Genomic DNA, 14167 nt, shown 5'->3' with positions numbered 1-14167 from the left:
GCTGGGGAGCTTTGCTTGGGCCAGAAAGAAGAGGAATTTAGGGAAGTTGGGGGGTGGGGGGAGAGACTGGGGTAAGAGAGAGGAGTCAGAATTCTCTATTATGGAGGGAACCTGTTCTATTACAGGGGAAACCTCCAAATCTGAATGCTCTTACACTTAGCTCCTCCCAACCACTGGCCCAGACACGAACCACAGAATGACGAAAACCTTTCATTTGGATTTGGAAATCCCCAGGCTGGAAGAACATCCCCCTTCAGCCTCTTGAAGACGAAATTGTGATCCTTCTCAGATTTCTGACAGCATTGTGGCCCTGCCCGATCCCTCCCTCCCCGACAAAATTCCCAGTGTCCCCAGGACCTCGGGAGTGGGGATGGCAGAAAATGGCTGGACTGCTTGAGTCCAGACAAGACTCCGATTTCCCCCGGGATGTGGTGGTAGAGTGAGCGTGGGAATCAAATGCAAGCAGATGGCTCTAGACCAGCGGCCTTGGCGCTGCCAGCTCACCCTGGGAGCACAGGCCAGGCGCCTCCAAAGCAGGAGGGTCTGAGCTGGAAGGAGCGTTGTGTGGCGAGGTGGCCGGGTAGGAGGGGCTGGGCAGGAGGGACTAGGAAGAAGGAGCTGGACCAGAGGGGCTGGAAAGAAGGTAGTCAGAGGGTGCTGGGCCAGAGAAGGCCCAGGGGCAGAGGGGCTGAGTTGAGAGAGCTGGACCAGAGGGGAAGCTGGGGCCAGGAGGGTGTGCTGAGCATCCGTGAAGGAAGATGAGGGGGGCTCAGGGTGGGTGTGGGGTGAGACAAAGGGGATGGCAGTCCACCTGCCAGGCCTTCAGCCCCTTGATATGGCCCCAGAGCAGAAGGGACCAGAGCCTGGTTCCCACGGGCACGGATTAGACGGGGATACGGATAAACAGTGGAAAAGTTTTCTTGTTGAGACTCGAGGAAACTTTCTGAAGCAGACCAACCCAAACATGCTGAAATGTCCCCTTCCTGCCACCTCCCTCCTGCTCAGCCCTCTGCTGCCAAGACTGGGTTTGCTTAGGCCAAAGAGAGCTTCAGCTGACCAGAGACACAGCAGAAGCAGGCATCTCTGGGCCCCTTCGGGGGGCACCTGCAGGGGCCAAGGTGGGCTGCTGTCCCGACTGGAGGGGGCACCCAGCCCTGGTGGAGTCGACGTCTGGCTCTGTGCGGCATGGTGATTGTTTCCGTACCCCGCTGAGCACTGCTCTGTGCAGGGCCTGATGGCTTTAAGGTTGGGCAGGATTGAAGCACAGGCCCCTCTGAAGATTCTGGCAGGAGACACCCCCCCCACCCCCCAGTCACAGGGTGTGCACACGTGCTCTGGCCAGAATGGCATATAGAAGCACTGACTTTCTCTCATGTGTGGGGGGACCCAAGAGTCAGCAGAGTTGGGTCTTCGGAGGCCACCAGGTTCCAGCATCTCACCCAGGGCACAGCCTCTTCAACGACCCTGTCTTTCAAGGCCTCTGGAGATGGGGCACCCCCTACTTCCTCTGTTCCTACAAAGGGAGGCTCCCACAGTGTACCAGGCACTGGTGACAGAGTGAGAGGACAGTCTTGGGTCTCAGGGTGCCCTGGTTTCAGGAGCAGACGGTCAATCCAAACAAATAAAGAGAGAATTCTGTACAGGAAAGGATATGAGAAAAAAAGATTCTAGACCTTCTACCCCAGTCACAGGCCTGCAGCTATGAGAAACTGTCACATCTAGAACCTTCTCTGGACCAGGCTAAATACCCCAAATTCCTTCAACCATTTTTGACTACTCTTGCTTCTAGAGAGTCACTTGAAAGAGGGCACAAGCCCCTCAGCTGTGGTCAGGACAAGAAAAATCCCACAGGCTCCCCAGAGCCCCAAACCCAGTCCCCAGGTTTCTGCGGGTTTCCATGGGTTTCCATGAACACAGCTGGCTTTCCCACCTCCGTCCTTGGCAGCCGCTCCACACGCCTGACTCATCCCAGCCCACAGGCAGGACAGCCCCATGCCATTTCCTTATGAACCGCTGCTCAGCTCCATCTCTCCCACCTTAGGGTAAACTGAAGTGCCAGGATTTATATTTATCCGGTAGTTTCATCTGGCACGAACAAGGTCGACCATCATTCAGCCTGCCCGGGAGGACGTCTGGTTCCTAATACGACATCTGAACCCTCTTCCGGCCCAGGGAGAAGTCTCATCTGAAAGTCTGATCCCCCCATCTTCTGGGCAGAGCGGGGGACACCCCCATCGAGGTCAGAGAGGCCTCCTGCCAGGGTGGCCTTGCTCCTTCCCATGGACTTTTTGTTTTTGGTCTTTTGAGGGCCGCACTTGCAGCCTATGGAAGTTCCCAGGCTAGGGGTCAAATGGGAGCTGTAGCTGCTGGCCTAGACCACAGCCACAGCAACACAGGATCCGAGCCGCATCTGCGACCTACACCACAGTTCACGGCAATGCCAAATCCTTAACCCGCTGATCAGGGCCAGAGATTGAACCCACATCCTCATGGATACTAATCAGGTTCTTGGTGTGTGGCTGGCCCCTGATGTCTGCGGGGACCACAACGCTCTCAGGATGGTGGATGCCCTGGGTTCCAGCACAGAGATGTGGTGCCCGAGAAAGCCTCACCTTCCAGGGACCACTCTGGGAACCAATTTTAAAATTGGTCTGAAATGTTACCAAAGTTCCCATTCCTAGATAACCATCAGCATCACATGGGGGAACTTTTTTATTTTGTTTATTTTTGTCTTTTGTCCTTTTAGGGCCACACCTGTGGCATATGGAGGTTCCCAGGCGAGGGGTCTAATCGGAGCTGTAGCTCCCAGCCTACACCACAGCCACGGCAACGCCAGATCCGAGCCGCATCTGCAACCTACACCACAGCTCATGGCCACACCAGATCCTTAACCCACTGAGCAAGGGCAGGGATCGAACCTGCAACCTCATGGTTTCTAGTCAGATTCGTTTCCACTGCGCCACGATGGGAACTCCTGGGGGAACTTTTAAAGAAACACATTCCCAGGCTCCATCTCCAGGGTTTCCGACCCAGTCAGTCCAGGGTGGAGCTGGAGAAGTCATGTTGTTTTTTAAGCTCTGAGGTTCTTGACTCCAAACTGGCTCTTAATGATCCCCACTGCCCTTTCTGAGCGCCCACAGACAATTGCTTCCAGAAATCCACAGCTCTGTGGCTCTCTTCCGCAGGGTCCTCTCTGCACGGATGGGGGCCGCGGTCCTCTGACCATGGTGTCTGGCCCAGAGAAAGTACCAGTTCTTTAACCTGTGGCCCAGCAAAGCTGGGGGCTGGGGGAGGGCTGAGCTCCTGCCTCAGTACCGGACCTGCCCTGGCCTTCCAGCCCTTCATCTCACCTGTGGCTCTCTGGTTCCGCAGGATGGAGAAGACAGGGCAGAATGCGAAGTGGGTGGGGCTACCTTCTCTGAGGTTCCACCTCAGGGCTGGGACCAGAGTGAGGTTAAGTAAGGCCCTGACATGAGGTTTAACATTTTGAGTGGTGACACCAACACACGAAGTCATCAGGGGAAAGATTCTTTTTTTTTTTTTTTTGCTGCACCTGCGGCATATGGGAGTTCCCAGGCCAGGGATCAGACCTGCACTAACTACAGCAGTGGCAACACCAGATCCTTAACCTGCTGAGCCACCAGGGAACTCCGAAATATCAACATTTTAGGAATTCCTATTGTGGCGCAGTGGTTAACAAATCCGACTAGGAACCATGAGGTTGCGGGTTCGATCCCCACCCTTGCTCAGTGGGTTAAGAATCCGGCATTGCTGTGAGCTGTGGTGTAGGTCACAGATGCGGCTCAGATCCCACGTTGCTGTGGCTCTGGTGTAGGCCAGTGGCTGCAGCTCCGATTGGACCCCTTGTCTGGGAACCTCCATATGCCGCAGGAGTGGCCCTAGAAAAGGCAAAAAGTCAAAATATAAAGATTTTTTAAAAATTTTTTTAAATCAACATTTTAAATAAAGACAGGATCTAGAAGTTTCCTTGTGGCAGAGTGGGTTAAGGATCTGGTGTTGCTGCATCTGTGATGCAGGTTGCAGATGCAGCACTGGTTCAATCCCTGGCGCTGGAATTTCCATATGCTGTGGGTACAGCCAAAAGAAAAGACAGGATCAGTAACGGTGCCAAGCCATGTCAGAGGCAGAGGCAAACAGTAAAATAAGTCGCAGAAACGATGCAGAAAGAGAAAGAGTTCAGAGTGTGTGTTATTACCCTGCTCCTCCCTACCAGGCTGCAGCCTGGCCCTGGTCCCTCTCCCCCACCCCCACGCCCACTGCTACAGCCTTTGTCCAGCAGCCTCTCCTGCAGGGGCAGTTACAGCTCTTGCAGGTGTGGGGAACCGCTCTTCCTGCCAGCTCATGTGTAGGGGTCTTAGCTGCTCCCTGCTGCAGTTTTTTCAACAGGCTTCACCATGGGAGTTCCCATCGTGGCTCAGCAATAACATACCCAATTAGTATCCATGAGGATGGGGGTTTGATCCCTGGCCTCACTCAGTGAGCTGTGGTGTAGGTCAGAGATGAGGCTCAGGTCTGGTGTGGCTGTGGCTGTGGCTGTGGTGTAGGCCGGCAACTGCAGCTCTGATTCCACCCCTAGTCTGGGAACCTCCTTATGCTGTGAGTGAAGCCCTAAGAAAAAAACAAAACAAAACCAGACTTCCGCATCCCGCTTGCTGTCCTCTCTTCCTTCATCCTGCCCACTCCTGTCTTCATGCACACTGTCCCTGCACTAAACTCTTTAAAAAAAAAAAAAAAGAAGAAGTGATGCAGGAAAAAATATTACACTTCTAAAGATATCCTTAGAGAGAGAAGCTATTACATCAATAACACAAGAACAATAGGAGACTTTTTTTTTAAGAAAATAATCAGAAAAATAAAAAATGGCTCAGGGAAATGAAAAATACAATAGTAGACAAATATCAGTAACCTTACAAAAATAAGGTTGAGAAAATCTCCCAGAAAATGGCTCAACAACAATAACAAGCAATGCACAGGGACAGGCAACGGAAGGGAGAAGAAAGCTTAGGGATCAATGAATCAAGCCCTAATCAAGCCTTTTTTTTTTTTTTCCTTTTTAGGGCTGTACCCGTGGCATATGGAGGTTCCCAGGCTAGGGGTCAAACTGGAGCTGTAGCCACTGGCTACACCACAGCCACAGCAACACTGGATCCGAGCCTCATCTACAATCCACACCACAGCTCATGGCAACGCCTTAACCCACCGAGCAAGGCCAGGGATCAAACCTGCGTTCTCATGGATGCCAGTCAGATTCGTTTCCACTGAGCCATGATGGGAACTCCCTGATCAAGGGGTCTTGTTGAAAGAAGAGAATGTGTAGAGAGAAAACGATCAAAGCAATATAACAAGAAGATTTTCGGGAACGGGTGGAAAATAAGTCTCTGCGTTGAAACAGTCCATCGAGTGTCCAGCGCCATGAGAGAGGAGGAGCCAGAACGGGGATATCACGGTACGTTCAGAATGCTGGGGTTAAGGAACACCCTAAAAATATCCAAGGCCAGGGGAAAGCAGGTGTCTACAAAGATCGGGCACAAGCATGACCTCAGACCTCTCGGTGGTGACATCGGAAGCCAGGAGACCACGTGAGATGCCTGCAAACTTGTGCAGGAAAATTATTTTTAACCTAGAATTCTATATTCAGCCAAACCATCCATCAGGTGTGAGGGCAGAATAAAGGCATTTTCAGACAGGCAAGTTCTCACAAGAATTTCTCTTCTTCTGTAACCTTTCTTAGGAAACTAAATAAACCAGGGAGTGACTTGGGAAAAGTGAGATACAGGGTTAAAAGAAAAGGGCGACCAGAAACGAGAGATACGATACGAAGGAGTTCCAAGATGAAGGAGAAGGAGGCCACGGGATGGCTGTGGGCAGGTGGGTGACCACCGGTCCAGGTTGGAGCAAGATGAGGGATGAGAGGTTGGGGCGGGGGTGGGAGGGAGGGGGGAACCGTCAGGTTTGGAGTTCGTTGGTGGCCTAGTGGTTAAGGATCCATCATTGTCACTGCTGTGGCTCATGTCACTGCTGTGGTTTGGGTTTGATCCCTGGCCTGGGAATTTCCATATGGCTCAGGCATGGCCAAAAAAAAAAAGAAAACCAATCAGGTTTCACCACACCAAAAATTATAGTTGAGGCCAGTGGGTTTTTTTTTTTGGGGGGGGGTCTTTTTTTTGCCATTTCTTGGGCCGCTCCCACAGCATATGGAGGTTCCCAGGCGAGGGATCGAATCGGAGCTATAGCCACCAGCCTACACCACAACCACAGCAACTCCGGATCTGAGCCTCGTCTGCAACCTACACCACAGCTTATGACAATGCCGGATCCTTAACTCGCTGAGTGAGGCCAGGGATCGAACCCACAACCTCATGGTTCCTAGTCGGATTCGTTAACCACTGAGCCATGACGGGAACTCCGGCGAGTGGATGTTTAAGAATACAAATCAACTATACTTTAATAAAAAAAAAAATTTAAACTAACAACAACAAAAAGACTGTATAGCGGTGGTAAGGACATAATACTAAACAAGCCTAGGGCAGGAAAAGCAAAAATTATGCAAGAAAGTAAACCCTGATTGGATTAATGGTGGGCAGTATTTACATTATTATCATGATAAAAAAGCGCAGCAAATGGATTTAACAATAATGTTAAGAGCATTAAAGACGCCTGGGGGAGTAGGTAAAAAGCAACTCTTCATCCACACAACAAGCAGTCAACAGGAAAAGTCTAAATGTATTACCTAGAGGCAGCGGTGTGAGCAAATGTCTTAGAAATAAAGAGGTAACCTCCACGAGAAAGGCCCAAAGTGACACCTTCTGAGTCGGGGGCGGCGGAGGGGGAGGCAGATCTGGAGGGGAGGGGCAGATGCTGTATTTTGTTTTCGGGTATTAGCCCCTATTTGACCTTTTTGACTCTCGGCATGCACTTCTTGGGTTTAAAAAATTAGTTATTGGAGTTCCTGTTGTGGCTCAGCGGTAACGAACCCAACTAGTATCCATGAGGACCCAAGTTCGATCCCTGGCCTCGCTCAGTGGGTTAAAAATCCAGTGTTGCCATGAGCGGTGGTGTCGGTCGCCGGATGCAGCTCGGATCTGGTGTTGCTGTGGCTGTGGCGTAGGCCGGTGGCTGCAGCTCTGATTCGAACCCTACCTGGGAACTTCCATATGCCTCAGGCAGGTGCGGCACTAAAAAGACAGAAAAAAAAATTAGTTACTAAAACATAAAATAGGAGTTCCCGTCGTGGCTCAGTGGTTAACAAATCCGACTAGGAGCCATGAGGTTGCGGGTTCGATCCTTGGCCTCACTCAGTGGGTTAAGGATCCGGCATTGCCCTGAGCTGTGGTGTAGGATCCCCCGTTGCTGTGGCTCTGGTGTAGGCCAGTGGCTACAGCTCCGATTCGACCCCTAGCCTGGGAACCTCCATATGCTGAGGGAGCGGCCCTAGAAATGGCAAAAAGACAAAAAAAAAAAAATCATCACACTGAGTGAAGCAAGTCAGACAGAGAAAGATGAATATCATATGAGATCACTAATATGTGGAATCTAATTTTTTAAATGATCCAAAAGAAGTTATTCACAAACCAGAAACAGACTCAAAAGATTTCAAAACCAAACTTAGGGTTACTGAAGGGAAAACGCTGGGGGGCAGGGAAAAATTGGGAGGTTGAGAGTGGCATGTACACACTACTACACAAAATCAACAAGTTACAAGGACCTGCTGTAGAGCACAGAGAAATCTACCCAATACTCCGTGATGGCTTATGTAGGAAAAGAATCTGAAAAAGAACGGATAGATGTGCCTGTATCGCTAATTCACTTTGCTGGATGCCTGAAGCTAACACAACATTGTAAGTCAACTATACACCAGTAAAATTTTTAAATGTGTCTATAAAATAACAAAACGCCAAGAAGCCCGAACTCTTGCTGCTTCTTGCATCAGTTTTCTGCATCTTCCACCCTCTTCCCTCACAGCCACGGGCACCTTCACACAAGGCACGGGCACACTCACCCACTCATTACAGACACACGCCAGCAGCCCACGGTGATAGATACAAGAGGCAATAACCATCTCTCTCTCTCTCTCTCTCTCTCTCTCTCTCTCTCACACACACACACACACAGGATTACAGATTCTCCAACAGACACCTCCCAGAGAGCCGGCTGGGGAGCAGGGGCAGCGCTGCCAGGACACCACCTCCTCCTTGCATCGCCACCCCTAGAACTGCCCCAGGCAGAGGGGCTTTTCTCTGGAAGCATCACCCTAATTGCCATTTCTTTCTTTCCTTCTTTTTTTCTTTCTCTCGCTCTCTCTCTCTCTCTCCCCCTCCCTCCCTCCTTCCTTCCTTCGTTCCTTCCATCTCTTTTCTTTTTTCTTTTTTTTTTTGCTTTTTAGGGCCGCACCCACGGCATATGGAAGTTCCCAGGCCAGGGGTCGAATCAGAACTGCAGCCGCCGGCCTACACCACAGCCACAGCAATGCAGGATCTGGACTGCGACCTACACCACAGCTCACAGCGATGCTGGATCCTTAATGCACTGAGGGAGGCCAGGGATCGAACCCACACCCGCATGGATACCAGTCGGGTTGTTTCTATGGAGCCACAACAGGAGCTCCCCTAATTGCTTTTTCTCTTCAGAGTGCCCTGCCCTGAGGCTGAGCAGCCTTTGCACCCTTAACCCTTTGGGGGCCACCTGGTCTGTAAATGGTGCAGAAGCGAGGTGGGGGAGGGGCCAGAGGTGGCAACTGGATGTGACGGATAACACTGGCTGCCTTCAGCTCTTGGTGGAGCCCTAAGAAGTGGAGGAGTCCAGTGTTGGGGACCCTGTGGACATGCTGTGCATCCTCCTCCCAAGTCACTTCACCAACCTGGGTCCAGAAGGAGGGAGGCGGCCTAGGAAGCTCTGAGTTACTAAGAGTTGATGACCCAGGCTGGGCCCCGCTTCCATCCCCTCCCCTGGGATCCCTCTCTCCACGCTGACCCCCTGGGCCAACCCCAAAGGATACACCTGTGTGTCTGACGAGTGTACTCGGGGCCCCTGGGGGACTCCCCCCGCTCCCCCCGCCCCCACTTCCCTCCCCCTCCTTGTCCTTCCAGCACTCACCACCACCCTGGTCCCGTTTTCCGGCCGTGTGTCAATGGCCAGGGTGCCCCCACCCAGGTCCTGGCTCAGCTGGGTCCTGTCCGGCTCCGACACCTGGCCAGGGCTCCCTCCGGCTCTCCGATTCCAGCCCTGCGTGATCCCCTTGGTGGCCCATCCAGGGCCTCGGCCCGCATCCTGACCTGGGAGAAGGGGACAGAAAGCTGAGTCCCGGCCATCAGCGTGAAGGTCCGAGAGGGGGACCAGTCCACTTCCTCTGCAGAAGCCCTGACCCCATGCCACCTTTGACTTTGGGGACATGACCACCAGGGCAGGAGACACCCAGCAAGCACTGAGCTCCACTCCACACGGGTCACACTTTTAGTCCTCAGTCCAGCCCTCCGCCGTGGATGGGATGCTATCCATGCTGCAGCCAGGACTCAGCAGCTCCCAGAGGTTAGAGAAGCTCATACAGGAGTTCCTGTTGTGGCTCCACAGAAACAAATCTGACTAGGAACCATGAGGACGCAGGTTCAATCCCTGGCCTCACTCAGTGGGTTAAGGATCCGGCGTTGCTGTGAGCTGTGGTGTAGGTCGCAGACGCAGCTCGGATCTGGCTGTGGCTTTGGCCGGCAGTTACAGCTCTGATTCATCCCCTACTCTGGGAACCTCCATATGCTGTGGGTGCAGCCCTAAAAAAAAGACCAAATAAAAAAAAAAAAAAGGTCATACGGCAGAAGAGCAATGGAGATAAGTTTCAAACCCACACCCATCAGCCCCCAAAGAAATTGATTATTCTCAATTTCACTGGAATCATCTGGGAGCTTTAAAAATTCCTGGTGTCAGGGTTTCACCCCAGAGATTCTGGATATAATTGGTCTGCGGTGTGGCCTGTGCATTAGGATTCTTCAGTGATCCCCAGGGGAGCTTCTGAGAAGCCCTGGACCTAACACAGAGGACGAGGGTGAGAACAACAGCTCTGGAACATTCCAAATCAGTTCCCTCTTTCTCTGCCAGAAATGGCACACAATCTCACCTTCCCGCGGCCTCCAGGGACTAGAAGCCAGAGAACAGAGTCGTTTTAGTTCAGGGCTTCTCATCCTTGCTACTACTGACATTCGGGGCTGGATAATTCTTTGTTGTAGGGGTCTGTCCTGTGCCTAGAAGCATCTTTTAGCCGCATCTCTGGCCTCTACTCACTAGCCAGTAGCACCTCCTCCCCGGTCGTGACAGTCAAAGATGTCTCAGGATGGGGACCACTGGTTAGTCTTCTCTCTACCTTCAAACACCTTTTGCAAGTCACCCTCCCCATAAAACAAGGAGCTTAGACACCACTGAGGATGGCAAAGAGGTTTCACCTCAAAAGCCATCTCCAATCGATTAATGATAGCCAGGAGCGCTCTCATTGTGAGGAATTCTTTTTTTTTTTTTTTGTCTTTTTGCTATTTCTTGGGCCGCCCCTACGGCATATGGAGGTTCCCAGGCTAGTATGGAGGTTCCCAGGCTAGGGGTCGAATCAGAGCCATAGCCACCGGCCTATGCCAGAGCCACAGCAGCACGGGATCCAATCCGCGTCTGCAACCTACACCACAGCTCACAGCAACACCGGATCATTAACCCACTGAGGAAGGGCAGGGACCGAACCCACAACCTCATGGTTCCTAGTCGGATTCGTTAACCACTGCGCCACGACGGGAACTCCAATTGTGAAGAATTCTGAGGTTCCATTTGTGTTGAGTAGGAAAGATGATCATGATCAATTAGTAATGTCTGCCACAAGCACAGGTGTGGAGAGTGGCTGCAGACTGGCCATCGAGCAGCCACTCCTCGACTCAATGTTTTCTCCAGTTTGTCCTCGATCATTCAATTTATTCCCAATGAAACTGTGCTTTTCCACTTCAGAAAGATTTATGTCCCCAAAGATGTGTCTTATACTCGTCTCTCCAATTGCTGCACCTACTATGGATGTGCATATGTGCATATGGGACACAGACCACCAGATGATGCGACCTTCGTCATTTTCAGGCCTGCTCTGTATCAGACGACCTTCTCCACCTCTGCCAGCCCCACCCACTCCCCAGAGCTCCTGGACCTAGCCCTCTCTCCCAGAGCATCCCCTGGTGTTCTAACTATGTGTCTGTCACCCTGGTGGACTCGAGTTTCCCCCCGCCAGGCTCTCCCACCATCTGTAAATGTATATCCTCAGTGCCTGCAAACAGTAGGTGCTCAATCACTGCAGCATTGAGGACACGACACTGGTGGTGACTTGGGAGCCAGCAAGGACAGGGGTTGAGACAAGGCTTGGCCAGGACTGGGCCTGGGGCTGGGGCCAGAGCTCTTTGCTGTGGGGCTCCGGTTTGTCATTAGACATTTTATCCAATTAAGTCATTCTTGGCTGCTGGCGCCTGCTGGATCCTTGCCGGCCCCCCTCTCACTCCCCTGCCCCTAATCACAACCAGATGCTCTGGAGAAGATGGGGAGAGGGTGGTCTCCAGACCCCTTCCCCAGGATGCCCACTGGCTGCGATGGACCTGAGCCCAGTGCTGGGAAGACAGCCTGCCCGTGGCCCAGACCCTACGCTACGGCTTTCTTGCCCTTCTCGGGTGGGGCCCACAGCTGCCTCTGGAGCCAGAACTGTTTGTGCTGGGCTGGTCTGCCCGGCTCCCTGGGTCCTCCTGCAAGCAGCCCTCGGGCCTGAGCGGGAGCCAGAACAGGAAAGGAGTCTTTGCAGAGCGAGCAGAGGAGCTCAGCTGACCCGGAAAGGGAGGCTGGGGATTGGCAGCCCCTCGCAATCCCACAGCTGAGACCAGAGGGTGCCTGAGGCCCAGGGGGAGCGGGGAGAGAAGGGGCCGGGCCAGATGGTGGGATCAGGGAGGGCACACCTGCCACCCAAGAGCTGTGTGACCCTGGACCCATCAGTTTACCTCTCTAAGCCTCAGTTTCCCCATCACTAAAATGGGGGTGACCATCAGGCCTACGGCACAGACCACGCAAGCATCAGGTAAGAAGTGTGAATGAGAAGGTTTGATATATAGGGAGGCTCAGGGCCAGGACCAGACGTGAGGAGTCTGGAGAGGAGAGAGGGGCAAGGGACAGAGAGAGAGGTTGCCAAGGATCCCGCCCTGCCCCGGTCTGACCCTGAATCCTGCCCTCCCAACCCTCACCACGTCTGTCTCCCTGCCACCCTGCCCCCTCCCAGTTGGCTGGGGCAGGACACCATCCCCTCAGCTTGCAGAAGGAGCCAGCACAGCTGGTGGTTCATCGGGGGTGGGGGGGCACATGCACACACACACACACACAAACACACACGTGCCCCAAGGCCTGGGCCCTCCTCCCGGCGGCTCACACGCCTGTGACACACCTATCCCACTCCTGACTCGACCTGCTGCCCTGGGTAGTGAGCTCCCTCTTCCCAGCACCCACTCCACGCCTCCACATGTGCATGTACCTGCCTGTGAGGGATGGCAAGAAGCTTCCAGAACACACGCTACTCGTGTATTCATCCAGTCAAACTCCACTGGAGCATACGGCTCCCAGGAGCATACGGTCTAGTGGGCTGTCACAATAGGAAGAGTAATAATAAAAATAACAGCTAACGTTGAGAGAATGCTCTCTGTGCTGGCACTTCTCCGACTGCTTTAAAGCCACTAACTTGTTTAATTCCCCACAATCACCCCGTGAGAGAGGTGCTAGTTTGGGGGTTTTGGGGGGGATTGCATGTGCTTTTTTTAGGGCGGCACATGCAGCATATGGAGGTCCCCAGGCTAGGAGTCAAATTGGAGCTACAGCTGCCAGCCTACAGCACAGCCACTGCAACGCGGGATCTAAGCCACATCTGCGACCTACACCACAGCTCACGGCAACGACGGATCCTTAACCCACTGAGCGAAGCCAGGGATCGAACCTACGTCCTCATGGACCCTAGTCGAGTTCATTACTGCTGAGCCACAGCGGGACCTCCGAGAGGTGCTGGTTTTAGATCTATTTTGCAAATTGGGGAACTGAGGCATGAGGACACTAAGGACTCTCTCCAGGTCACGCAAGTGGGTTTGCACTCAGGCAGCCTGGCTCCAGGCTCTGCTCAGACCACGGAAAGTACAAGAGGTGATGGCAAGGCCAGGCTGTTTCCTAAGGGGCAGGGGCAGCCCCAGGGCAGGACACACTGGGTGTCACTGGGCCGGAACTGGGGAGCTTTCCCAGCAGACTGGAACCCCTGGAATGCAGGGGTTTGGCCCAGTGGTTGTGCCCCAACCCTGTTCACGAGCCACTGCCCTGCTTCAGGGCAGGGAGCAACGGGCTGACCTCAGGAGGCCTGGCCATGCCACCCCAGCCCAGGGCCAAGCCAGCTTCATCCCACCCATCATCCAAGCTTGCCTTTGCAGCCCCATGGCCACCACTCCGTCCTGGCCACTGTCGCCTCTTTCCTGGTGGCTTCTTTAGCCTCCACCCTCAATGCTCTTGGACCCATCTCCCCCTTGCCTGCCAGAGCCTCCTGTCCAGAAAACAAACTTCATTCCATCTCTCCCATGCTTTCCTCTCGCCACGACCAGCTCCTCCGTGCCCGAGCCCCTTCATGCCTGGATCCACGCTGGCCTCTCCAGCCTCCTCTCTCCCTGAAGCGCTCGCTCCCCAGGACACAGCCCTACTCTCTCTGGCCACAGGGCTTCACACATGCAGTCTTCTCTGCTCCATGAATAAATCGTCCTCCCAACGAGCTCTTGCTCCTCCTTCAAGTCTCCCGAGATGTCCCTTCTCAGAGCCTCCTCTGACATTTCTGCCCCTCACCCCAAATGCTACCTGTCCCAGCCCTGATCCTGCCATATCACTGCTGCCTGTGGCAGCCACAGGATCTAGGTGCCTGACTCAGAGCAAATGCTTGTCGGGCACACAGGGACGATGGATGGGGGAAGGAAAGGAGGGAGGGAGGAGGGATGGAGGGAGGAAGGAATTTTTTTTTTTTTTGGGGGGGGGGGACACACCTGCAGCGTATGAAAGTTCCCAGGCTAGGCGTCCAATCGGAGCCGCAGCTGCCGGCCTACACCACAACCACAGCAGTGCCAGATCCAAGCCATGTCTG

At 53.4% G+C, this 14167-nt stretch overlaps 1 protein-coding gene across 1 annotated transcript in view; it reads right to left on the bottom strand.

Annotated features, from left to right (window-relative positions):
• The window catches only part of PLXDC1 (plexin domain containing 1), a 69755-nt gene that overhangs the window by 50633 nt on the left and 4955 nt on the right, over positions 1–14167 (bottom strand). The window contains exon 2 of the mRNA XM_047758151.1: positions 9115–9293. Within this exon, the coding sequence (XP_047614107.1) occupies positions 9115–9293 (179 nt within the window). The remainder of the gene's footprint in view (positions 1–9114; positions 9294–14167) is intronic.

The sequence above is a fragment of the Phacochoerus africanus genome, chromosome 14 (genome assembly GCF_016906955.1).
Source record: "Phacochoerus africanus isolate WHEZ1 chromosome 14, ROS_Pafr_v1, whole genome shotgun sequence".
In the NCBI taxonomy this organism is placed as follows: domain Eukaryota; kingdom Metazoa; phylum Chordata; class Mammalia; order Artiodactyla; family Suidae; genus Phacochoerus; species Phacochoerus africanus.
The sequence above is the reverse complement of the archived record's forward strand: the minus strand, read 5'-3'. Positions and strand labels throughout refer to the sequence as shown.